The 24,380-nt window shown below is 45.3% G+C and overlaps 1 protein-coding gene across 12 annotated transcripts in view; it reads right to left on the reverse strand.

Annotated features, from left to right (window-relative positions):
* sox6 (SRY-box transcription factor 6) overlaps positions 1-24,380 on the reverse strand; it is a 151,802-nt gene that overhangs the window by 24,796 nt on the left and 102,626 nt on the right. For 10 of the 12 annotated variants that reach the window (XM_072659796.1, XM_072659803.1, XM_072659802.1 and 7 more), the window contains 5 exons: positions 18,946-19,069; positions 13,944-14,023; positions 3,507-3,653; positions 1,756-1,933; positions 881-1,068 (listed from right to left, as the gene is read on the reverse strand). In XM_072659796.1, the coding sequence (XP_072515897.1) occupies positions 881-1,068; positions 1,756-1,933; positions 3,507-3,653; positions 13,944-14,023; positions 18,946-19,069 (717 nt within the window). The remainder of the gene's footprint in view (positions 1-880; positions 1,069-1,755; positions 1,934-3,506; positions 3,654-13,943; positions 14,024-18,945; positions 19,070-24,380) is intronic. The other 2 variants (XM_072659794.1, XM_072659801.1) reach the window with 1 other exon arrangement.

Below are 24,380 nucleotides of genomic sequence, written 5' to 3' on the forward strand. Positions count from 1 at the left end.
CTTTTAGTCAAATACTTGCATTATCTGGTCTTAAGAGGGGAGGCTGAAGAATTGTGCTACAGCCTTGCCCTGTTTTGAGGATACACTTCAGCCTTGGGTTAGTGCTGTGCCACCCACACTGGGGCACATGTCTTCATCCAGTTAACCCCCTTACTTCTTAAGTTGATAAAAAAAATAGTCCCCCTTGCTTTTTTACATATACATTGACCTACTTTAAGATGTTGGTTGAAAGTAATCAGGTGCTGAAATATTAATGATGCTCCACTCCCAGTTCCTGCCTGCTTCTCACAGCCAACTGGCAATATGGCATCAATCAGATGGGAGCGGGTAGGGGCTTTTTCGCTCTTGATTGACTCATTGATTGAAGATATTTTTAAAGGGAATCCCTGGGAGTCTGTTTGCTCCTGGTACAAAGCGGGCCTGTCCCACACCAGGGGCCTGAGGAGGCCGCCTGTCTGCTTTAATTGGGCTGAGACATCACAGTTTGAACCCGCTCAGGGCAGCACCGGAGGACCAGCGAACGGCCCTCACGCACACACACATGCATACACACTTTCACGCACACAAATATGCACGCGTACTATCGACCATGCCAATGTCAATCAAAAAGACTCCTCTGGACCTCCATCAAAGACAATTTTTAAAAGATCTTTTAAAAGCACAGTGGACAGAGGAGAACTTGTCCTCGAGGTTTAGTTTTCTTTCTGCTCCTAATGAAACACTGAAGTGGCCTTGTTTGGACACAAAGCAATGGTACATTCAAGAATAGGGGCCTATTTGAAAAGTGGACACTGCTCATCCAACATTCCAGACAACACAAGCGCTGAAAGAGAGATGATATGGACAAAGAGAATAAGGAGAACAGAAGAAAAAGGCTCACCTTGTCAGTCCTGCAGTTGTTCAGACCCAGACCGGACAGGGCCGAGAGCTTGGCCTCCATGCCCTGTTGATGGTGTTGCAGCTGCTCTCGCTGGATCTGTTCCCTCATCTTCCTCGCCTCCTGGATGGCCTTCATCACCGCGTCTTGATCTCCAAACAGCGCTGTGGAGTTCAGGTTGGACAGGATGTCTAGGAGACCGGCACACATACGCACAAGTTAGAAGATCCTAGACTGTTTATGGGAGGTCTGGTTATCGGCTCTTCGTATCTGTGCAATCACCATGTGTTTAGTGTACGTGTGGCACACTTCATGTGCAGGGGCTCGCGGAAAAATAAGGCAGCAATCTTGGTGTGTGTGACGCCTTTCTGTAATTAGTGGATCAAAGCGAGGTGAGGCTGGGTGGCAGTTAAAACTCGGAAATAGAACAAAAACAAACACCAAGTCTGCGTTCAAAGGCCAAGTGGAAGAGGAGAAGGGAAATGAATCTAGTTCAGCTAAATGGTGCCGATTTAATGAAAGAACGTTTTTAGCAACAGCAACTTCCGAAAAAGGCTTAATATGAGAGATGAAGTTGAGAGCTTTGAAAACAAATAGTCAGCTCCAGCCTCCGTCACACTTTACTATGCTGGCTGTAATGGCAAGGTTTGAGTGAGATTAGGAGATGTGGTTGTGTAAATACCTCCATGTGCAGATGGGTAAAACAGTACCATTATATGACAAAGGAGGTCAAATCAGTGACCCTACATATTGCTCTTTTTGGAACATGGCATTATTGGTAAATATAAATTGTTCATATTAACAAAAAAAAATCCAAATGTTTTATACTTGAAAAATAGTCCTAATATACCAGCACCAGAAAAGTACAGGACCCTTACCTAGTGATGAGCCACGGCCCAGACTTCCAAGGGGGCTAGGGATACCTCCGCTCTTGGTCAAGCTGTTGGGGCTGCTCTTGCTGCCCGGGAACAGGCTGTGTGTGGGAGACATAGGGGATTTGACCGGCTCAGCTGTCTTGGGCCGGGCAGAGAGGTTGAGAGGCTGGGTTCCCTCCTCCTGTAGATAAGAGACATGCTGCTTATAAGAGAGAGAACACCCCGCAGAGAAAAATCCCCCACCTTGGCCACACAAAACAATGCTTTGTCTGCTAATACTGCAGATTAATTAGCCGAACTCCTCCAAGAGAAGGTCTGTGCATTCATAGCTGAGCTCTGTGCCATGCTCAAGCTCCTCTGTGCAGCGAGGCCAGGCTTTGTTCAGACTAATTAAAGCACAGTGTGTGCCTCTCTGTACATCTCTATCTCCTCACCTGCTCTTATCCTGAGAGAATACGGCGAACCACTAATGCGTCTCATCACAAGCATCACCGTCCGTGAGGCGATGACTGTTGAGGACACCTCTTAGTAGTGAATGATGTGTAGTAGGTATAATGTTGGACCATGAACTGTAGCGCTTGATCATTAGGGAGTAGACTTATCTAGTATAGTCAAATGTTACCACTGAATAGCAATAGTGTGGCAGTTCGCTGATGTCAAGACCTTTATTAGTTATCTTGTGCGCTATGAACTGACTGGGCCTTAACACTTTTTTTTGGCAGTGAGTCACGCTGCCCAAACAGATGGGCCACATACTGAACACTGCCTCGAGCTTCTTGAAAATCTGACTGCCAACAACAGTTTGTCATTCAATTACGCTTTAAGTAGACAAACAAAACAGATTGCCAGCTAATTAAGCACAACATGTCTGCATATGGAGCTAACGGGGCAAAAAAGCAGTCTGTATCTTTGATCAACTTTGTGATTAAAAAGATTATGTAGCTCATATAATGAGAGTTATCTTAACATGTGGAATTAAATAAAGAGAAACAAGCTGACGCCACTTCTGTGAAAGGAGGTTGCGTCTTTGAATCTTTGCTCAGACTGGAAGTCCCTGCAAATGACAGTGTTTCACATTGGTCTTGGAAAGGCAGTGAGTTGCTGATGTTTTCGGCATTCTACAAGGGCTATGTTCCAAAAACCTGGTGAAGCCTGCTTTAGCCAAGCCTGCTAAAGAGGAACCCAGCCCTAAACACACTACTGCTAAGCTTGCTGATGTATCCACTGCTCTATTGTTATATTAAACTAAACTTTTCCAAATGTGCATATGTTTTAAGTTAGAACCACATTGAAAAAAGCATGATGTATCTTGCTTCTAGTCAAAGCTGAAGGCTGGTGGCCTCCCGCCATGTACTGTAGCAGCCCTAATGTTGCTCTTATTTAAAAAAAAAAAATACAAAAGAAAGCGTCACCACCAAATTTCAACCTCATCGATCTGTATTTGTCTATTATAGGCCTATGTAATCTGGCTCGATTCTATCCAAGTTAGGCAGGGAGAAGGGGGATGAAAAAGGCAGTCCAACCACGTGTTCCTAAAAATGACTCTCTGGGTGCACACAGAGCCATGGCAACCCTGTCCACAGAGTTCTGCATGAGGGAATGAAGGCCTTGTAAAAGCCAGTCCAGATTGATGGGCTCTGCGGAGAGGAGGCCTAGCGGTAGGCGCTAAAGTAATGCTACCTAGCCGTGGTTGATTTACTGAAGCAGAAAACTGGAGAGGATTGGGTCAAGCACCACTCCAGTGGGGGCCGTACCTTGACTTGGGCGAGGGGGCTGGAGGATCTCTTCTCGCTCTTGGGACCGGGTGAGAGGGGCCCAGCTGAGTTGGGGGGCTGCGGCAGCGGCGGCATCTTGGCTCCTGGCGAGAGCTGCATGCTGGCCAGCTGGGCGGCGTACAGTTGCTGCAAGGAGGGAGAAAAACCCACAAGGCGTTAACATCCAAAGCCAGCCACCATTCAAAGCCCTTTCCCCCCCTCTCTCCCTCTTTTTCTCTGTCTCTCCTTCACGTCTTCCTCTCTTTCCATCCTGGCACAGAAGCTCCATCAAAGATCTTAACTGTGTATCAAAGCCCGAGCCCGAATCCAGAGAGAGAGACAGAAGCCCTGAAAACCACACAGCAATGGCAAGCATACAAGACCAAGAGCCACTTTTTCCCCCCTCCTTTTTTCCACTCATCAGACAAAGTTTGCAGACTGAAGGCAAGTCTGCCCTGAGATCTGATTTCTCTGTTTTTCTCTCATCCCCCACCAGGCTCTTTCTGGTCTGGTCAGCCCAAATTTGAGTCACACATTGCATGGACACCTGAGCCGCCCCACTACCAGACAGCACATGAACCATCACCCAAAGTTACACAAACTCAGCACAGTCAGGTTTCCATGACACACATTATCAAAGGCGTTCATTAAGACAGAACCCCAGACAAAGAGAATTCATGTTGCTCTGCTTATTTTCATTGGTGCTGACTCCCCGGCCTCCGCTGGCATCAGCAGTGTTTCAGTTGCGCTAAACCCCACCACGTCAATCACTTATCGGTACAGAGTTAGAAATGTGCGTTTGAGCGTTTTATATTTCAGCTAGGCTGATCTTCTGTCATATTCCATTGAGTATGATTTTTATTTTACTGCTCCAGTATTAGCCACATGCCAGACAGAGGGAGGAGGGAAAACTAGCAGCATCATTGAAAATCAAACCACAGCAGTGCAAATGAAAAAAAAATGTAACAACAAAAAAATGTAGGTTTATAGTGTCTAGTCAAATGTGCAACCAGCTCACACAGACAGAAACTACTTGACAAAAAGATGTGGATAATTGTGCTTTGTTTCCATGCACTCCAGTGAGAGAAAGGCTGGATGCACTTCTGTTAGCCCACAGGCTATTATTGATTAGCCGGGAGGTAAATGGTTAAATTGGTATTTGTCTCCAGCAGTAACTAGCAGGGGTTAGACTAAATAGCCTTCACAAACTCCACACACTCCGGCGTTTGGAATCAGAGAAAGAGTGCACTGTATTTTGACTCCCTTTATAATTTACTATCAAAAGACATACAATGCAATACAAACTGTACTGTAAATAAGAAGTACACTCAAATTTACAGTGTATTGCGTAGTGTAATTAAGAATCTTCAAAAAACATCTATCAAACTGTCTCAAGACTAACTTATCTCGTTATAAGTAAACTGGTAAACTGGTAGTCAACCAAATATGACACAGTGATTTGTTCAAATGTAAACATCTGTGCATATGTGCAGTCAGATGATTTTGACAAAAACACCATAGAAAATGATCTGAAATTGCCTTTTTTTCTCACTTGGCCTTTTGTTTCACCGGCCTATTTTACTACTAGACCTATATTCAGTATTTTTTCACCCCTATCGAAAATGTCTGCTATCCTTCGTGTCCTTCAGCCACAATCCTCGTTCTTTTACAACATAACAAGGTAAAACCAGAAAGGGTTTTAAATACAAGTATAGCTGAGCATGTCTGCCCTCTCTGCTCTCATTTCCTCTCCTGAGCGGACTACATAAGGACTTCATTTGTCTGAAATGGAAAAAGTGGCGCGCAGCATTAGTGGCCGTGCCCCACCTTAGCCAGTGAGACAGAAAAACCTGGGCCCAAGACAAAGCTCTTTGTGTCTGCCATGTATCAGAAGATATAAACACGAAAACGCTCTCCACTGCTGAAGTTAAACGCTTGCACATTAGTGGCCCACAAAGGGGTCATTCTTCTGGGAAGGAGGGGGCAAGCGACGGCACATGGGCAGCGGAAATGGCGGCGTGATTAGGTTCACTCAGCGATAGCAGAGACTCACCGCACCCAGCAAACAGAGGAGTCTTTGTCTGTCAAAGTCAAAACTACAATATTATTTTATTTTTTTTATTTTCTCAAATAAACAACCTTAGCATTACTGTATTTATGCAATGGATGATATCTTAAGACTGCTTGTGTGTATGTGCGCGTGATCTGTTGGACAGATGTTTATTAGCTGTGTGGATGTTGCGGACGAGCAAAAGGACCCTGACCTTACGTGGGAAGAACTTTATTGTTCCGGAAAAGTGGCATAAATTAGAGCCAGTCAGCCTGGTTTCTGCGAGGACTGAGAAGCATTGGACGAGGCTCAAGATGCTCCAGTTGTACAAGTCTGACTTTAGTCGCTACTCAAGATAGAGGTGCCCATTGGAGGAAAAGAAAGTATGAATAAAGAAAGGAGTGACAAGAGAATGGAGTGGAGGTGAGAGCAAGACAGAAAATGCAGCCCGTTGTGTGGTCGGCCTGACTGGCGTGTCACTGGAGGACTTGGAGGACACTATCTCTGGTCTCTGGCTGAAGGGCAGGAGCAGATCAGGGGCAGTCCCCAGTGGAGCTGCCGCCCTTCTGTTCTTCCCTACTGTCCGGCAAGGGCCTCCACAGCAGAAGGGGCCAGCGGTAATGAGGGTCACACTGAAAGTCAATGTCCGAACAGGGAGTGTGCAGCCGGGCTGCTCTGGCTCCATGCCCCGGGCGCCTCAACATGGTTTCAAGGAGCAGGATCAATTCTACAGACTCCCCCACCCCCTCCACCACTGAATACCCCCACAGCCCTTCACTAAACCTCCTTCTCCACATTCTCTAACAAATATAACCCAAGTAACAGTCATTTACATAGCAAAAGTGTGTTACAGCAGGAATTAGGAATGAATGATTTGAATGTTGCCGTAAGGCAACAGGTTTTAAGGTTACAATGCTCCTAGTGTTCCATTTTGACAGGTGACGGATGAAAGATCCCATATTAAGCGGAGTTAGCTTTATAGAAGCACATCCTATTAATAATGTCATGGAACTTAACATGGCGCATATTCCAGTGTGGAATTATGCGAGCGGATAAAAGTTTCCTTTCTCTTCTTTTCCACTGCTTTTCAAAGCCTGCCTTTTTGGGCTCTGTCTTTTCCAGGATTTTAAGGGGTTCAGAGGACCAAGCCTTGTGACCTCTCTAGTGCATCCTGTTGTGTCTACTCAGTTTCTCAAAGCATGGACAAAAGTCCTGCAGCAGGACTGCTGGGTCTTTTCATTCCACATTACACACACACACACTGGAGTGTAAGAGAAACAGTCATACACAGCACAGCAGAGAGCTATTACACTATGTGCTGAATCTGTTAGCTCACGGGAAAAGAGACTCGGTTGGGACAGAGCTATCGCCATGGAGTGAGAGAGAGAGAGAGGTAGAGAATGAAAAAGATAGAGAGAGAGAGCTGCTGAGCTGCTCTCTGCGTGCGGTTTCAGTAGTGCCTGCAGAGAAAGGCCTCGATCCACCTCAGTGATTCAGGTAATACCTTTGTCCACTTGAGCATTAAATGACTCTCTGCTCTACAGCTTAGTTAGAGAGAGAGTGAGAGGGGGACCTGGAAATGGGGCTTTTTCAATTTGCTTGCCTCACCTGCAGCCCTTACAAACCCCAGCAACACGACAGACACGCTCGCACGCACAGCCAACGCTAGTCGTCTCCCTCCCTCCCGCTCCCTCTCTCCCATATGAGCAGAGCCCATCTCCCCGTGCATGGATTCCAAATGGGCGAGGTCTTAGCCCAAGGTCAGCCTGTTAGCCTCTGATAATTAAAAGCAACCCCTCTGGAGAGGAAAGAGGTTAAACGAGCAGCTGCACTCTCTGCGCCTGCCACAACATTATCTGCAGATTACCCCCACCCCAACCCCTTTCCAATCTCAGGTGACTCTGCTGAACACATCAGCATATTGCTCCAACACCAAAGCCACTTTCCCTTTTAATCCTCGCAGGACTTCACTCTGATCTGTGGCCAGAGCTTCTCAGCATAAAAGTAAGCAAAACTAGTACTATTATTCTCTAATGTCTTTAGGCCTCTCTGAAAGCCTTACGTGTCCTAATTGCAAGCATTCAGCAGCTGGAATGTCTTTGAAAGATCAAGTCTGAAAAAAAAAGTTACTAGAAAGTGACTTTGACCATGTGATCAGACATGGAGGGCAAATAAGCCATCAGAAAAAGCAGATGCGGGTTTGTTCTTAAAGAGAAGGACAGACTGCGCTGTGGCAGATGTTCCTAAATACAGTGGCAGATTTAGCAAAGCCCAACGCTCCAAGCCATAATGGTGCATTACCCCTCTCCCTCTCTCCCTGTCTCTCTCTCTCTCACATACACAAAGACCCCAGCCTGAACTCTACGAAGCTCAAAGTTCTTTTAACAAGACCATAGTTACACTACTACGTTCAACACGTTAGCAAAACATCAATTATGTGTATCTTTCGTATAAGCGCAGCTGAGTGCCAGCGAGAGAGGAAGACGAGTTATTGCCGCATGGCTGATTCTGCCATCAGGCCAGCAGTAGGGCGGCGGCTGCCCTGGTGCCCGTTTGCCACGCAGCTTGTCCAGGCTGAGTGCCCAGGGCGGCCAGGCTGACCCAGATGTCAAGAGGAGAGGCAGCGCGCTCTGCTGCACTGCGCCGATGCTTTCCAGTATGGCCCAACATCTGTTTCATCTGCTGGCACCCAACCTGCTCCCCCCCCCCCCATCTCCCCTCCCTCTCTTCTATCTTCCCTCGCTCCTCTACCCCCCCCCCCCCCCACCCTTCTCTACTCTCCTGCTCAGCTTCTGTTTTTCCTTCCTCTTGTGACAGAGGTCCAATGGCAGGGTACGATATATTACATTATCTATATATACATCCTCCACACTTCAATGGCCCTCCCTCTCCCCCATGACTGTGTTGCTAGCCACCATGGATGTCTGACAGTTGAAGAACTGGCAGTTAGATGGTAGAAAACCTAGCTAGTGGGTGGGAACTGGGAATAACTAAATTTGGCAAAATTCTATCTTTAGAGGAGTCTGATTCAGCTTTAAATGTTCACAATACTGTGTCTTTTTTTCGTTCCCATGTTTTAAAAAGAAAAAAACAAAAATTACAGTGACAATATTCTTTATTTTATATATTATATGTACTGTGAAAATTTTTACATTAATCTGATGCTTTAATGTTAAAGCATCTTGTATATTATATAACAAACCTAGGGAAATAAAGCTTATTTTTTTACCTCACTTGCCTCTCTCTCCTCTCTCTTTCCCTCTTGTTTACCCACATGTGTCCATCTGTCCCTCGTTTCAACAACCCTATCCATCCAGATGCCCATCTTTCCATCCCATTACAGCCTCAGCGCAGGGCTCCTAGAACCTCACTGCTTCTGGCTATCTCTCAGGAGCCAGAAACTCATGCACTTCTCCTCTCCTCTCCTCTCTTCTCCTCCTCAATCACCCCGACAGCTGTTCACCCTCATTTCTACGGCTCAAAGTCAATAGCGCTTCCACTCGTCGTCGGCCGTGGCAGCCGGCCCCTGCTCTCTCCTCACGTCCGGAACACGGAGACATCAGCATCCAAACAAAAGATAACACCCTGCTTCCTCTCTTCCTCCGCGGCCTGTGGAACATCTCTCCGTCTCTCCACCCACTGCAGCTTACAGAATCTCGCTCTCTGTCTTTTTCATGCAAGGCTCCGAGTGGTTTCATATGCGGCTGCCCGGTCAGGCTTTGTGTTTATGAGTAAACAGCTGAATGTGTCTGTGGCAGGTCTACTCTGAGCCATGAGAGATGCTGTTTCTGCTGAAATGGACAGTGATTACAGCGTAAAATCTCAGCTAAAGCAAATCAACATCCCAATACTATTCAGTTTAAGGATGTAGGCAAGCTGTATGACTTAGAGACAGGGAAGAGTAAAGTAGTGAGAGATGGAACGAAGGAAAAGAGAGAGAGAGAGAGAGAGAGAGAGACAGAGAGAGAGAGAGAGAGAAAGCAAGCTGCCAGTAGGCCCATTTGTGTTTGTGCCCTCTGTTATGCGCTACAGGGAGGACCCAGATGTTCTGCTTTATCCAATGATGCTTACTTTAAAACTGCTTAAACCCAGAAGTCTGTTTCCAATGATAAAAAACAGGCCTCTCGCAAAAGTTCACTTTGGATTTGTTTAGAGCCCCCTCCTCCAGTAAAACAGGAAAAACAATATATCAGGCTGAGAATGGCTTTAAGGAAATTGTTTTTCCCCTTAAGCAATTGATGCAAGGTGATCTTGTGTGCCAGCAAATTAAGTGCCAATCCAAAGAGACAAAAAAATAAGATGGAATTCTTTTGTGGAATTAGGATAATTCCTTTTAGGCCGCCTGAGCCAGGGGCTACGGACCGGCCACAATTTCCAGCTGGACGTGAGAGGTGTCAGTTTTAATAAGAAGGGGACAGTTGGGAATGGGGCCATTGTTTTCCCGCTTGAAGATGCTTCGTCTTGAGCCCTGAATGAGCCTTAATGAAGAAAGGCACCCGGCCCGGAGAAATGGCTAGAGCTGTTTTTCTCCGGTGACTTGCAGACAAGGAGCAATCTGTCAGGGAAGCACTGAGTGAAATTACTCACTGTGTAGGGATGCACGGTGACAGGGGGTTTGTGTGTGTGTGTGCATGCGTGTATGTGAGTAAGTGGCCGAGGGAAGTGTATTGACAAGCAAATTACACAGAGACCTCCCGTCCGCTTTCATTTCAACCCCCAAGGACCCAAGCCTTTTGTTAAGACTATCAGCTGTATAGTATATAGCTTTAGAATGAGGAAACACTGTATAATTTGCAGATACATAAATGTAGACAAAAAGTTTTATTTTAACTTAATCACAGGACTTTTTTCCCTAAATGCATCAGGTTTGTGTAGATTCTGCCTTTTTCTTTTTCTTTTGAAGACTCTTCCATGAAGGCCATATTTATGCAGGTATCACTACACAGGAGAACAGTGCACCACCACTCCAGAGTCTGCTAAATCTTCCTGAAGGTTTCCTGTAGTCAAACAGGGTTCTGACTTGCCTTTCTATCAACCCTATGAGCGGTTCACTTAGTCTCTTGGTCTTCCAGACCTCAACTTGACCTCCACTGTTCCTGTTAACTGCCATTTCTTAATTACATTATGTACTGAGGAAATGGCTTGTATACTACTTGTTATCTTTTTATGCTTTTTTATCTTTCTCCTGCTTTGTGGGCATCAGTGAATTTAATTGTCAGAGTGCTACACAGCTGCAAACAAGATTTGCGGAGTCAAAGTATTTATAAAGCTTTGAAGTTTGCATCACTTGGCCTTTTGTAATGATGGTTGTGAGCAAACCATAGTTCTAACAAGATAATTAAGGTCTGAGACCATGGTAAAAGGTATCCCAACGGCATAACAGTGGTGCTCCGCAGGCCACTGATGCCACAGGGGAACTACGACTCCTACAAGTGATACAGAGAAATCATCACACCACTAGGGACCTAATACAGTCCATGCCACGATGTCTCGCTAGTGTGACCTTGAGCCAAAGATGGTTATTCCCACTATAGGTGGGGGAGGTGGTCATAATATTCTGATATATTATATTTATATAGAGAGAGATAGAAAGACAGAGAGAGTGAGAATAAAAAAAAGAGAAATTTCCATGCCAGACCCACTAACTGTTATGACATGGTGAAACTGTGAACAGAAGCATCGTCAACATTACAGCAGAGCAGCAGTCCCTCTTCTTGGATGACTGAGCACATTACCACCTCACCATTATGGGAATTAATTCCTTTTCCAATCAGGGCGTATTTTTCGGGTTCATATATTTCCACCAATCTAAACGAAGCACATTGGGGAAAATGATATCTTGCCAGATGCAGATATTCTGATGAGACCGAACGCAGTGAACCAGCGGTGTGATGGGTGGGTGTGTCCCCTGGCACAGGAAGTGGGGGTGCCTGCAGGTGAGGTCACACACTCTAAACGGATCAGTGATGCATGAGGTATGACCGTGATACTGCCATTACTGACAATCAACCACACAGCTCATTAACACTGCCCTGGAGCAGGCAGGCATGAATCTGACAGATGATTTTGACAGAAATAACAATATATCCTGGTTGGTTGGATTGAAGAGGACAAGTCCAAATACGCGCTCTTCTCCCTAACAAAAGCGTCTACGGCCGCAAGCTAGCAGTAGCCAGTCTTTCCCCACCCTGCAAAATTACATCCTCGGAGTGCAACCGTCTGTTGTCCTCATTTCTTTCAAAAGAATGTTTTGTCTGCCTCTTTTGTCCTCGCTTGACATGTGACATGTAGCGAACACACAAAGCTGTATTTTCTCACATGCTGTGTTTACTCACAGACATGCTTGTGTCTACGCTAAGCTCTGAGTTGGAGAGAGAGAGAGAAGTGCTGGCAATATTGTCACCAGAACAAGCATGAACCCAATCATATGTCTCTATCTCCGGGTCTGAGTATGTTTTACTAATCATTGCCCTTGTCGCAATTTGTAAAGTCACGGTCATGTGACCAGTTTATCCTATTGAAAGGAGTAGGTAAAGAAAGTAATCAGCAGGCTGCCTGCAGCTACAGCTACAACAATGTTCACATATTTGAAATGTTCCTATTTTATTTCCTTTGTTTACTGTCTTGTCTAAGGGTCAGCTGGGTCATGGACTTGCAGGACTGTGGTTCAGACCATTCCCAGGGTTAATTCGTTATCTGAATGAATAGCTGGAGGCCTTCAGGCCTGTAGATATATGACTATCTCAGCCTTTAGCTGACCCATCAGAACACTAAAAATAGAAAGCACAGTCCCCAGCCATGCCATCACTGCTTGCTCCAGACTGACAGAGAAAGATAAACACACACATGCTCTTACCAACCACTGCCATACTCCTTCTCTTTCATACTCTTCTCTCTTTCTTTTTCAAAACTCCAACTCGCATTCCCAAACAGGCAATGCGCACAACACACAAACACACACACTCACACACTGCATGAATAGACTCATTCCACACCTTCCATGCACTTGATTGTTCTTCCCATAGTAGCATGTTAGCAGAGGCCTTTCCAGCCCCAGCTGCCTGCATTGTTCCGACTTGCCAAGGCTCATTAATGCTGAGAGCGATAAGCTTCGAAGGACAAATTGTGCTCATGCAGCAGCGAGAAGAAAAGGTACGAGACGCTCTCCTCACCCTCCTGCCTGCCTCCTCCCCCCGCCATTCTTAGCTTTGTTTTGCAACAATCGCTGTTATAAGAAAGCTTAATGTCTAATTGCTATCAACAGCTTATCGTGGTTGTTGACAAAACAACAACTGTCTGCTGAAAAAAAAGAGCGAAATCCTAAACAAGCTTGTTAGCTAGATTGCACTCGCTCTCTCGCTTTCTCTCTTTCTCGCTATTGCACACTCGCTCCTTTACTTTCCAACCCATCTTTTGTTTCAAAGAACTCAAAGGAACTTTGTCATCCGCTCAAGTGCTTCTTTTAGGTTTCCGGGGAGCTAAAATATGTATAATCCCTGTTTCAAAAGACAACACCCATCTCAGTGCCTCGCATTACTGCATTAATAATTCCTCCAAGCAAGTACGAAGGACTAATGGCATCATTGCATTTGAACAGAGGTTGTCGCTCCCACTATCTAACCCAAGCATACTTTTCTATAAATATTATTTGATGAATTACTTAAAGAATCGTCAGTCTCCAAAACAAAAACAACTCTGGCACTGGTCTTGGGAGGCTGGTAATTATGGTAATAATGACAATAATAATGACAATAAGGACTGGAATGAAGGTTGAGAGGAATGTAAATATCTGTATTAATGCTTGCCTGGAGTTAGCCTTCACCTGGAGTTCACATGCAGAGCCTACCAGCCTGAGAACCATTTTTGGAGCTGCCTGGAGGGCAATTGGAAGCTCTCCCGGCATTCTGTCTGCCTGCTGGAATCAGACGTTTCCCCACCTACCTGCACCCCTGGGCCTACTTCTCATTGGCAACAACCCTCATTGAGCTTTTTTAGATCAGACATAAGGCTGTTGTACAGGTAACATAACACACAAAGCTGTAACTATAACCAATAACTGCTGCAACATCATCAGACCCTATAATGACGCAACCACCCAACTCTTCAGTATGTAGTCCAGCCAGCAGGCAATTATGGTGTAGGAGGACTCCCATTTTCCTGAAATACTCATTACCATCCTAACTCCCATCTCCTGTGGAAGCACAGACCTGGAAAGCTCCTCCATAAAAGTTGGTGAACTGCAAATGGAAGGTGTTAAGCTGGTAGGGGTGGGCCGGTGTGTGAGTGATTTAGCGCACGCTCGTTACTTAGCATACAGCTGGTTTCTCAAACTGCTAGTGCCGAAGGCTTGGCCCACCGCCACTACATTCTTTTGTGGCTGTGCATACCTGGAGCTGAAGTGGGTTGAGTCCTGACGCCGCGGCAGCTGCCATTGTGGAAGGAATGAACTGCACCGGGTAGTTATCACCTGTCGAAAGAGAAGGTGGGGGATGGGTGAGTTTGGGGGGAAGGGGGGTAGGTGGGAGGAACAATACGCACAGGTTGAGACAATGAGCGGCCCAACGGCGGCCCAGGCAAGTGCCAACACAGTTCCTGTGGGCCTGCCTGCACCCAGCCTCGGCACCCAGCCCAAACATCTGCACTCACAAAAGAGTCAGCTGGCCACAGCCGCATGGGATTTACCCGAGAATGTCTTTCTTTTCCATTCTTTTTTCTTTCATTCTTGTTTTCTTTTCAATTTCTCCATTCCCCTTTTTATCTCTCCTTCTCTCTCTCTCTCTCTCTCTCTCTCTTTCTCTCTCTCACACACACACACACTTTTTTGTTCTCTTATTCTGACATTTGCATATACTGTTGTGCTTCTGGTATGTTTATTTATTTTTCTTTGTTCAGATGTTTCTGAATATCTGTGGTATTTATGTTGTTATTCATACACAGCGTATCATTTGCTCAAGTACTTGACATGGCTCTAGGCATGTCCCAGTATTGTTCTACAAGCCACTGTGTGTTTAACAGTGTGAGTTCTGGCACAGTGAAGAGAGAGAGTAAAAAAAAACTGCAGAGGGCAAGTATGACTGGTTACAACATGAATTGTGCCTTACTGTAAATATAGCATGAAAGATATTCACATTTCTTCAAGAGCAAACTTCAGACATGGCAACAAGGTAAAATACAATAGTACAGAACACATAAGAATGAAAAAGAATAACATAGAAATAGAATAGAATAGAATAGAATAGAATAGAGACTGCTTTAAACTTTGTTCCTCGTTGACATTTGGCTACTAAACCTGATACTGATTATTGTGTGTGAGAAAGTAAGTGTTAAGTGTGCAAAATGTATTTTGCTTTGTGGTTGGTATATATAACCCTGTCTCTGGCTTGAGTCGAGGGAGCAGACAGGATGAAGGCTGCCGGTGGTTTGACTGAAGTGAGCCTATAGAAAGGAATTGGCCCTGGTTCAGACCCCACTTCTGCCTGTCACTTCTCCTCACTAACATATGGAGCCATTAAGCCACAGGCACAGGGTAAACGTATATATACACGTATATATATATATATATATATATATATATATATATATATATATATATATATATATATATACACCCCCTCTCGTTCACTCTCATTCTCTCTCTGCCTTTCTCACTTTGCAATCTTGTCCAGCACAGCATATTGTGATACAGCCAGGAAATTCAATCCCAGCCTGTGGTACAGAAGAATAAAGCGTGCAATTGAAGTGATTTCAAATAGTGCTATAAGAGAGGTAGAGTGGGGTCATTACTGTCCAACGCTACTCATGCTAGCACTTTCTCCCTTGCCCTCTCCTTCTCCCTCACTTTCCCTGGGTGAATGTCAAAGGACTGAAATGTCATGTGAGCCCAAGCAGGTCAGCTGCCAGCTGAGGACATGGAGCCAGAATTGGGTGCCGGGAGATCTGGAGGTTTTTTGGAGGCTGGTGGGCAGCTAGCATCTCCTGTCGCCTGGGCTGGCTGCCAGCATGCTGTCTGTGTGTCTGTGAAAGGGAATCTGGTTTAAAGGCCACTCTCCTTCCATCTCCAGCATGGCTGCTCTCAGGCCCTGGCTTACTCATGGGGTGCCAGGGAGGCTCCAGCGTCGCCACTGGCTGGATAGCAAGCGTTTTGCTGTCTACTGAAAACAGGGTCTAGGGACTCATTATCACTCCCTGGGGGCTTGACTTGATTCCTCTGGCTCAGAGGGGCAGGGTGGGCTACTGAGTCAGCAGGCTACAGAAGAGCATAGTAACAAAAAGACCTGTTGTACATACCATGGCAAGCCAGGTCCCCCTGGAAATAATAAACGACACTCAGTCTAGAAACTTGCTTTCCACATCACGGGCCAAGAAGCCTAACCAGTGTAGCCTTGTAATTTCCCTCTGATAGCATCTTTTTATTAGAGGAGAGTCTTATCAAAGCAAGTTCCTTACAAAGATATCAACCAAACAAAGGGCAAATGGGTCCCTCTGATCACAATGCTCTACTGTCTTTTCTTAATAAAGGGGCAGGTAAAGAAAGAGCCTGTTGAATAATGTGTAAAATGCACTCTAATAAACGCATTGCTGAAGAGTTTATTAACAGGATTCTGTTTCAGCCAGGTATCACGCTGCAAAGCGATGCCAACTCAAACTGCCAGCTTGGCACAGGTCCTCTTTAAGTGTTTGGCCCCAATAGACTTGCGCAAGTAGGGAACCACGGCTGACGGCTTAGGCTGATGCTCCAGGAGAAGCAAGGGTGGACAGGCTAATGAAAAGGTGGATAAGAGTGGGGGGCAATTGACTGGCAGAGTGCTCCTTCTGTAGCCTCTTCACTTCTCCTCTACCTGATGCCAGGCAAAACACAAGAGGTTTGTCTTCCTTACTTCTTTTCCTTTGGGCTAGGTCTGAAGGCTCTTGCATTTATTTAACAACAGGCATGGAGGATCCACTGGTGATCCACACATGTTCAAGATTAGAGCTTAAATTGCTAATGCTGAAGATTTGCGTACACATACATGGTGCACTCTCCTGAAAATAAGCAGACCCTCTATGTTAGGCTTGGTTGAATTGATAGCACTGCCAGCTGGGTCTCTAAGGGCCATTGTGACCTCAACACATTTTAGGGACTTCAGTTCTTCAGCTTCACTACCAGTAATGGTTTTGTCTTTATGTCCACACACAGTGGTGCCACCCATGTCCTCCACATGTCTATTTGAGTAAAGGATGACAGCAAGATCCCAGACCATTAGGCACAGTGTGAAAGAGAAGAGAGCACTGGAGCTTCACAGCAGGGTTGGGGTCATCAGCACTGGGCCACTTCTGACTGCACTGAGCCAGGCCAGCTTCTCCTCACACATGGCATCAGAAACAGCAGTAGCTGCTTCATGTTCATCTGATCACATTATCACATTCACAGCCAAGAATAATGGACTTGTGCACCAACGGCGTGAGACGCTTTCTGGACTTCTCTACCCTCCACTGCTTTACAAACTTATGAATAATGCAGGCTCTCTGCACACGTAGAGGATTCCATTATAGCACTCGTTATTTGTACTAAAACACTTGCGGTGTCAAACATATTAAAAAATCAAACGGGAAAGAATTCCCTCAGGCTCTTTGTTCAGCCTGTCATGCCTCTGTAGCTCCGAAATAGCTGACTTTCTTTTTCATCGCTCACCTTTATAGTTAATTTATTAGATGCTTTACCACACCCTATAATGTTCAACCTCTCACCTGCTGACTACTGAGCCTTTTTCCATCTCTTGCTCTCCCCTTGGTCTCTTTCTGTCTCTCATTCTTGCTCCCCCTCTTCCTTTTTTGCTATTTCGTCCTTTTGATGAGGTGATGACAACAAATGTGTTTTTCAAAGCATCCAGTAGAGACAAAAGAAGGCCTGGGCTTTCCCCTGCCAAGCTACACGGACATAAATTTCTATTTTCTCACATCTCTCTCTCTCTCTCTCCTCCTTTGTTTTTCCATTTGTTCTTCTTTCACTGATCAGTACCAAGTCATTTCCCACAGGTCCACTGATGTGTCAATAGACAACTCAGCAGTTGCAAGTAAAAACCCTTGCCTGAGCATTTTCAATCTTACTGCCCCAACAGTCAATACACAGAAGAGAGGAGTAAAAAAAGAAAAAAAGAAACAATGTAGGACCAGACCTTTGACTCCCTGGTACTAAACACCCCCATGCCAGGAATTTGCTTTTTTTCAAATTTGTAATTACACAAAGTGCCACGTCTCTGAACAATAAGGGGTTCGGTGCAGGGTGGAGGGTTAGTGGCCTGGCAGGGAATCAGTGTGCATGTTGTAGCAATTTCCTGCAAATTTGTTTTTGGATTTGGAATGCTTGCGTGAGGAGCAATTCTCTTTTTCACAAAAGGAATAAGAGAACATGCCGGGACAGGTAGAAGAAGCGCAACTCCCAGAGGCTGCTCACCCTGCAGGGGAAACTGCAAGCTTGAGAACAGGTCGCCATTCTCCATGCGATATCCTAAATCAACTGAGAGCATTCTTCAGTGTGAACTCTGTTAGAGCTATTGGACCACATGCTGCGTGACCTAGCGTTTGGCAACTGTGTGCATTGTAATAAAACCCCTCTCTACCATTACAGTAGCCTTCATGATAAACAATTAAGGATCAAGGCTGATCCTGGACCAGTCCCAGAAGAGTTTAAAATGAGGAAGTATTATATTATGAACATCTCTCAACAGATTCCTGGTCAGTAAAGTAGAGATACTTTCATGATGACACACTGTTTACATTCCAGCCCTCATACACCCTATCTATTGTTCAACAGGCTCGCATGCCTTGCACTTGAACACTACATTGACCCTGGCAATCTTACCATGGTGACACACTTCACAGTCTCCAAATTAATTGCTTTGACAAGGGGAGCTGATCGTTCCGTGCTTTGAGCGGATGTGGACTGAGGGAAGAGGGGGAGGAGATTGTTTTCAGCACATTATGAAGGCTTACTTAGTGTGGCCCAGGAATGAAAATGTATTTACTGATGCAAATGTGTGCCTGGAGGAATTGCAAAAGATAAACAGGTGAGGACTGGTTGGGTGAGAAGTGGCCGAGACAGGTCCTATACGCTTGTGAGGTCTTGGATTTATAGTTTGAAGTGAATGAAGAAAAAGTGCATGTGAACAGTGTCAGGAAATGTGAGTGGCCTGAATTGAGCTAAGCTGCTAAAATATGTATTTATGCTCACCTATATACTCAAACAAATCAAAAAGACAGACAGGGAAAAGAGAGAGAAAATCTATACATACGCAAAAACAAAGGAAAGGCTAGGAGTTCAAGTCAAGCGCACATAGCATTAATTGAGATATACAGGGAAACACAGAGCAGTGACAGAAACAGACAGATCCAGTAGCAGAGAACTTGTACCTGGTTTGTAGGACATGCCTGGAGGGAAGAGGAAGCCCTGCTGGGCGGCAGCGGCAGCAGCCAGAGTGCGCTGGTCGTGTGGAAAAATGGGGATCATGAGCGGAGGCATGTGACCCTGGACCTGCTGAACACAGAGAGAAAGGAGATCACACACAAGCCTAACTCAGCTTGACAGCACCCTGCCTCCAACCTCAGCCCCCCGCCTCAACCCCCCATCTGCCTTCTGCACCATCCCACAATACCTGTGCCTAATGCCCCAGCACTCGCATGCCAACTCTTCAAAAAGCAATAGGCACATGCACATATAGATGTGTTGCAGACAAACTGTCTGACAAGCTGTGGGTTGCCAGAGAAAGAAATTAAAAAATACTATTTTGCATACATACCATTTTGTTCCGTATACTGTAAAGTATAAGAAACAAAACAACCAGAACCACTAATATGGACAATGACATAGAGAAATAGTGAAAAAGCCCTCATTTGTTACCAGGCAGACAATGCTCATAAAGTTTAAAAGGGAATCGTGGGAAATGGAGACATTCACAGCTCTTGGTGGAAGGAGATTTAACTATGCAGCTTCCCAAAGTAGAATAGCAGAACAAGCAAGATCTCTTGCCCTTTGTGAGCCAACAGGTGAGATTCCCCTCACTGATCATGTATGCAGTTTCTGTAGCTCTTGTAGGTGGAATAACACACACTTGGGAGCAAGCGATCACACACACATGAGCTTGCCAACAGTGGTGACTGACAGTAAAAGAACCTTTGCAGATATACAGCGTCTGTCTCATAATTTTTGGAGATCATTTATACAGACGATAAAAGCGCAGGCAGTCCCGTAATTTACAGCAGCTGCTTTCAGCACTGAAACAAGTGGAAGGAGCCCAAAAGCTCTCGGCCCCCTCAAGATATTTCATTTTTAATGCCGGGGCCCAGTGCAGCACAAGCTGCCCCGCTAACTGTCAAGACGTCTTCTGTGTTCTCTTATTAACCTTCAAAATCCTCATCATCAACTCTTGTGGATATCAGAACACACGCCTGCGTGGTGTTCTCCACGAGAGACAGAGTGAGAGCAAATATAGGCACAAGCAAAGAGAGACAAAGAGAATGGGAAAGATGCTAAGTTTTGGTAACTTGCCATAGTAGCTTAGAAACCCATATGTTTTGAGAGCATTGGCCGGGTCCAATCTAGCTGTCATCCCCTGCTTCCTGGACGTGTGTGATAGGCTGCAGCTCTGCTACTGTGGGCCTGGGAGACTTAACGCCGTTGCAGGCCGCCCCACCTCGGGGGGATCAGACTGGAGAACGGGGTTAATAAAGGTCGGCCCCCTAAAATAAACACGTTACAGAGCATTTCACCATTCAAGACCCTTTAAAATCAACTTGCAATAAAAATGGGTCTGGGTGCAATTACGGCCGTGGCATTGGGGCATGAAATCAACCTGCTCCGCGTCACCACTTTTTTTTTCCTCTGCATTCTCGCTGAGGTCTGCGTACGATCTCCATTTTTCCCCCCATTGCCTTCCCCCCACCCCAGCATCAAATGCCAGAGCTTGGTTCAGCAGGGTCGCTCCCTTGGTGCTTAACAAGTGTTCAGGTCCACTTTATCAATCTTGGAGAACGCAAGTTCTTCTTAGCAAAAAAAAACTCCACTTTTCTGTTTATGAGGCTTTTAAACTCTGTAAACGCACATAACATTGTGCCAGCATGAGAGACCTGTGGGTAAAGTGGTTTTTTGATTTCTTAGATGTGAAAAGTAGTACTTTTTAAATGTGCTGAACGAGAAAGAGCAATAGGGTCTCTGTAAATGGCATCAAGAATCGGTCTGGATGACAGACTTTCTTCAATATATGTTTGTATTTTTGCATTTAAGTGCAAAATGTAAAAACCCTACAGTGGTTTACTTTGTGAAAGGGTAAGTGCATTTTTACACCAAGTACGCTATGTATTACCAAGTAAGTTTAAAAAGAAAAAAAGATGACACTTTTCATAATTCTAAGCATACGAATTGGTCCCTTTTGGAAGGTTACTAAGGTCGGCCACTTACATAATTGCCATTAACCTTATTCACGTTGCCTTTAGCAAAACGAATCAGTCCTAAGCTCCAATATTACACACAACAGCTGCTCTCAAAGTGGAACCAAAACACAACTACTCTCCAATATGTCATCTCACGTCACTCCAGCAGCTCTGAAACCGAACTCAATGTTACGGCTATCAACACTAAAACACCTGGTCCCGGAAACCGTCATATATCTTTACTTGCAGTAAGTTTATTAGCAAATCACTGATGTCATAACTGCAAAGTGTTATAAATCCCCAAATAAGAAAGAACTGAATCTCATATTTGTAGTGATAGTACAGTTTCAGAAAGAGACAACAGGAAGAGAATTACGAGGGCTTGGCATTATAAGGGAAAAAGGAACAGATAAATTGCCCTCAGTTTGAGCACTTGTGATTTGCAGTAATGAGGTCTTTACATTAAACTTTAATTTACACACGCCACGTCAGTGAGTGGCAAATCAAATCAGGGGGCTTCAAAGTGGGGACTAATAGAGGAGGTTAGCTTTCAAGCCTGTCAATTAATGAATGCTGGGCGAGCTGAGCAGACAATGCCGGTATAGATTTAAAGATTATCACTGGCAATTTGCTTTGACTGCTGATAGACAGAGAATGGAATTAAGTGCCTGCACTTAGACAGGCAGATTTTGATAAATTGCATATCAGGCTGCCTATAAAGACTTGCTTATTATATCTATCAGAATCTGTCTCTGTCACTCTCTCTCTTTCTCCTCCTCTGTCATCCTGCATATGTTTGTGTTAGCATTTGTGCGCTGGATGTGTGTGTTTCATCTCCTCTCCTGGCTGCATCCTCTCCTCCTCCTCGTCACCCCTCCTCCCCCCGTATGGCTCCCCTCTCCGCTGGGCCTGCCAAGCGTCTGGCTGGCCGGAACATTAGCATTGCCAGTGTGATCTTCAGGAGTGCGGAAGAATGGGGCAGAGCAGATGTGAGCAGCGAGCGTTTGGCGCCTGTGCCCCCTGCGCACCTCGTAAACGTGGCCCCATTGTAACCCTGGGCCAGCTTGGCTCTTTGTCTTTGCCCAACCTGAGCGCGAGGACTGCCGTTTTTTGCCATCTGCCCCCAAAGCTTCATTAAAGATACATGAAGAAGCCCTCCCTGTGGCCTTATGAGGAACAGGTGCTATTGTTTGTCCCTGAAGACCTGGTGCAGGGGATGTAACTCACAGTACTTGAGGAAGAGCATCTGTAGCAATCAGTCAGGCTGAAGAGCCAGAGCCAAGCAACCCAACCCCCCCCCCCCCCCAAAAAATCCTCCACCCAGCCCTGTCCCACTGCCCATGTGCGGGGCTAAAGGAATAGTGAAGAAATCGCTTAAGTGAGGGAGCGAGAGAGAGAGAAAGAGGGGAGAATTAGAGAAAAGGTACATAGAAAGATCCTATATATAATCAGTTCTTGATGGCTGATTAAGTCCACAGAGGTACAAGCTACAATCTGTTTCTGAGTCAGAAACACGCAACACTGAAAAGGCCTTAACTACCGTCAGCTGTTTTGGGAACAGGACTTACAGCTTGCTTTCTATTAAGTCAGAATCAGCTGAGGATGTAGGTTGACTGGGTGGGGGTGGGGGTGGTGGTAGTGGAGGTCCTTGAGTAAATAGGGAGCTATGGATTAATCGATGTTGTTAGTGGAACTGTTGACATCAGCACTTAGATTTAGTAATGGTTTACAACAGCAGCTAATCCTAAGGTCAGACAGCACATTCAGAGAACATGGGCTAGGCAAGGATTACTATTAGACCCACCCGAATGTGTGTGTACATGTAGGTGGGGGTGCATCCAGTGTGTGTAGGCATCCCGCCTTTAAATCGGCACCATCTTATCGGAATTGCATTTTTTTCTTTCCATTTTGTGTACCATTAGAAAATGTCCACTGCCTTTACTATTGTATGTTAATAATGAAAGGACAAAAAAGATCCACATACTGATTCATTCAACATACAAAGATCATGGCATATTTTATACTTGTATGTTAGCTTTGATTTTGTTCCACTGTGTTAAATTCCGCTCCAACATTTTTACATATGTTTTCTGAACAGGGGTGTCCAAACTTCTGCATATAACAGGGCATCATTTTTTTCTACTTGTATTTTAAAGGAACCATTTCAGAGATATGATTTGTTATAAAAGTCACAATTTGTACATAGACAGTCACAAGTGTGTTCATATGTATGTCTCTATGTGGATATGTATGTGTGTGTGCTTGCACTGTAGTGTTCTTATTCAGCCATCATGCATTTGGATGGGAAATGGAGATGTACAAGCCATTACTGTGCTCAATAGGGCCCCTGTCAGCACCCATGCTCCTCACTGTCTTTTAAGAGGGCCGGTGCTTTGCCTGTCCTCCAGCACCCTGTAACATGAAAACACAGTTTGATCTGCGGCAAACATTACTCCAGGACATAGGGCTCGCTCCTTCTTTAAAACCAAAACCGGGGTGGGGTGATGGGGGGTGAGTTGAATGGGGGGGGAGTTGTTTTAACATGTCCAAAATGCCTTTCAATGTTGACAAGATAAGATAGAGGATGGGGAGTACAGCAAGACCTTTTTTCCCCCACCCTCTCACTTTTTCTTTTGAGGTGGAGCTGTTGAAAATGACGCGACCATGCACCCACACACACACACACATACACACACTCGTTGCTGTGTCGCAGGTTAAATATTATGTGCCACTCAACATGCTGAAAGGAGAGCTACCAACGGACGCAAAGAGAGGGGTGCTGTGACTTCCAGCTCGCTACATTGTTGTTCGCATTTCTAGCCATTTCCATTGATATCGGAGGTTTGAAAGCACAAAGTAGCACTTAAACGCCCGTTTCTTTTTTCACCTTTTGTCAAGGCATTACCATGAGTGCTACAAAGTCCTGTGGAAAAAAAACAGTGCTCTAATATTAGCCTGAAAGAAAGGCCTTTCACTACTACTGTAAGCGCAGATACTTCACACTTTGTGTGTGTGTGAAGTAGCCAGCTCCAGGCTACCTCAGCCTGAACGGCTGTGAATGAAAACCACCTTAGGGGATCCATTTTAAGGCTGAGCGATTCCAGAGGAGCTGGCAACCGAGCTCAATCTGCACGGTGAGCGCCAACGGCATGAACTCCACACCCGCTACTGTACGAACTTTCTGGAAGCTCACCAGGAGGGTGTGTGTGTGTGGGGGGGGGGTGTTGCGAAGAGAGAGGCATAGATAATGAGAGAGAGAGAGAGTTTGTATGGAATTCAGTTACTTCTGGGCTTTAGAGTCTGTGCGTTGTTCAAGACAGGGTCAATTCATAAAATAATAATCCAGAGATCCCTGAGCACCCATTACCCTCAAATCACAGCTCATTTATCAGTTAACTAGTACTGCTACATAAAGCTCC

Source organism: Salminus brasiliensis, chromosome 17 (assembly GCF_030463535.1).
Source record: "Salminus brasiliensis chromosome 17, fSalBra1.hap2, whole genome shotgun sequence".
Lineage (NCBI taxonomy): Eukaryota > Metazoa > Chordata > Actinopteri > Characiformes > Bryconidae > Salminus > Salminus brasiliensis.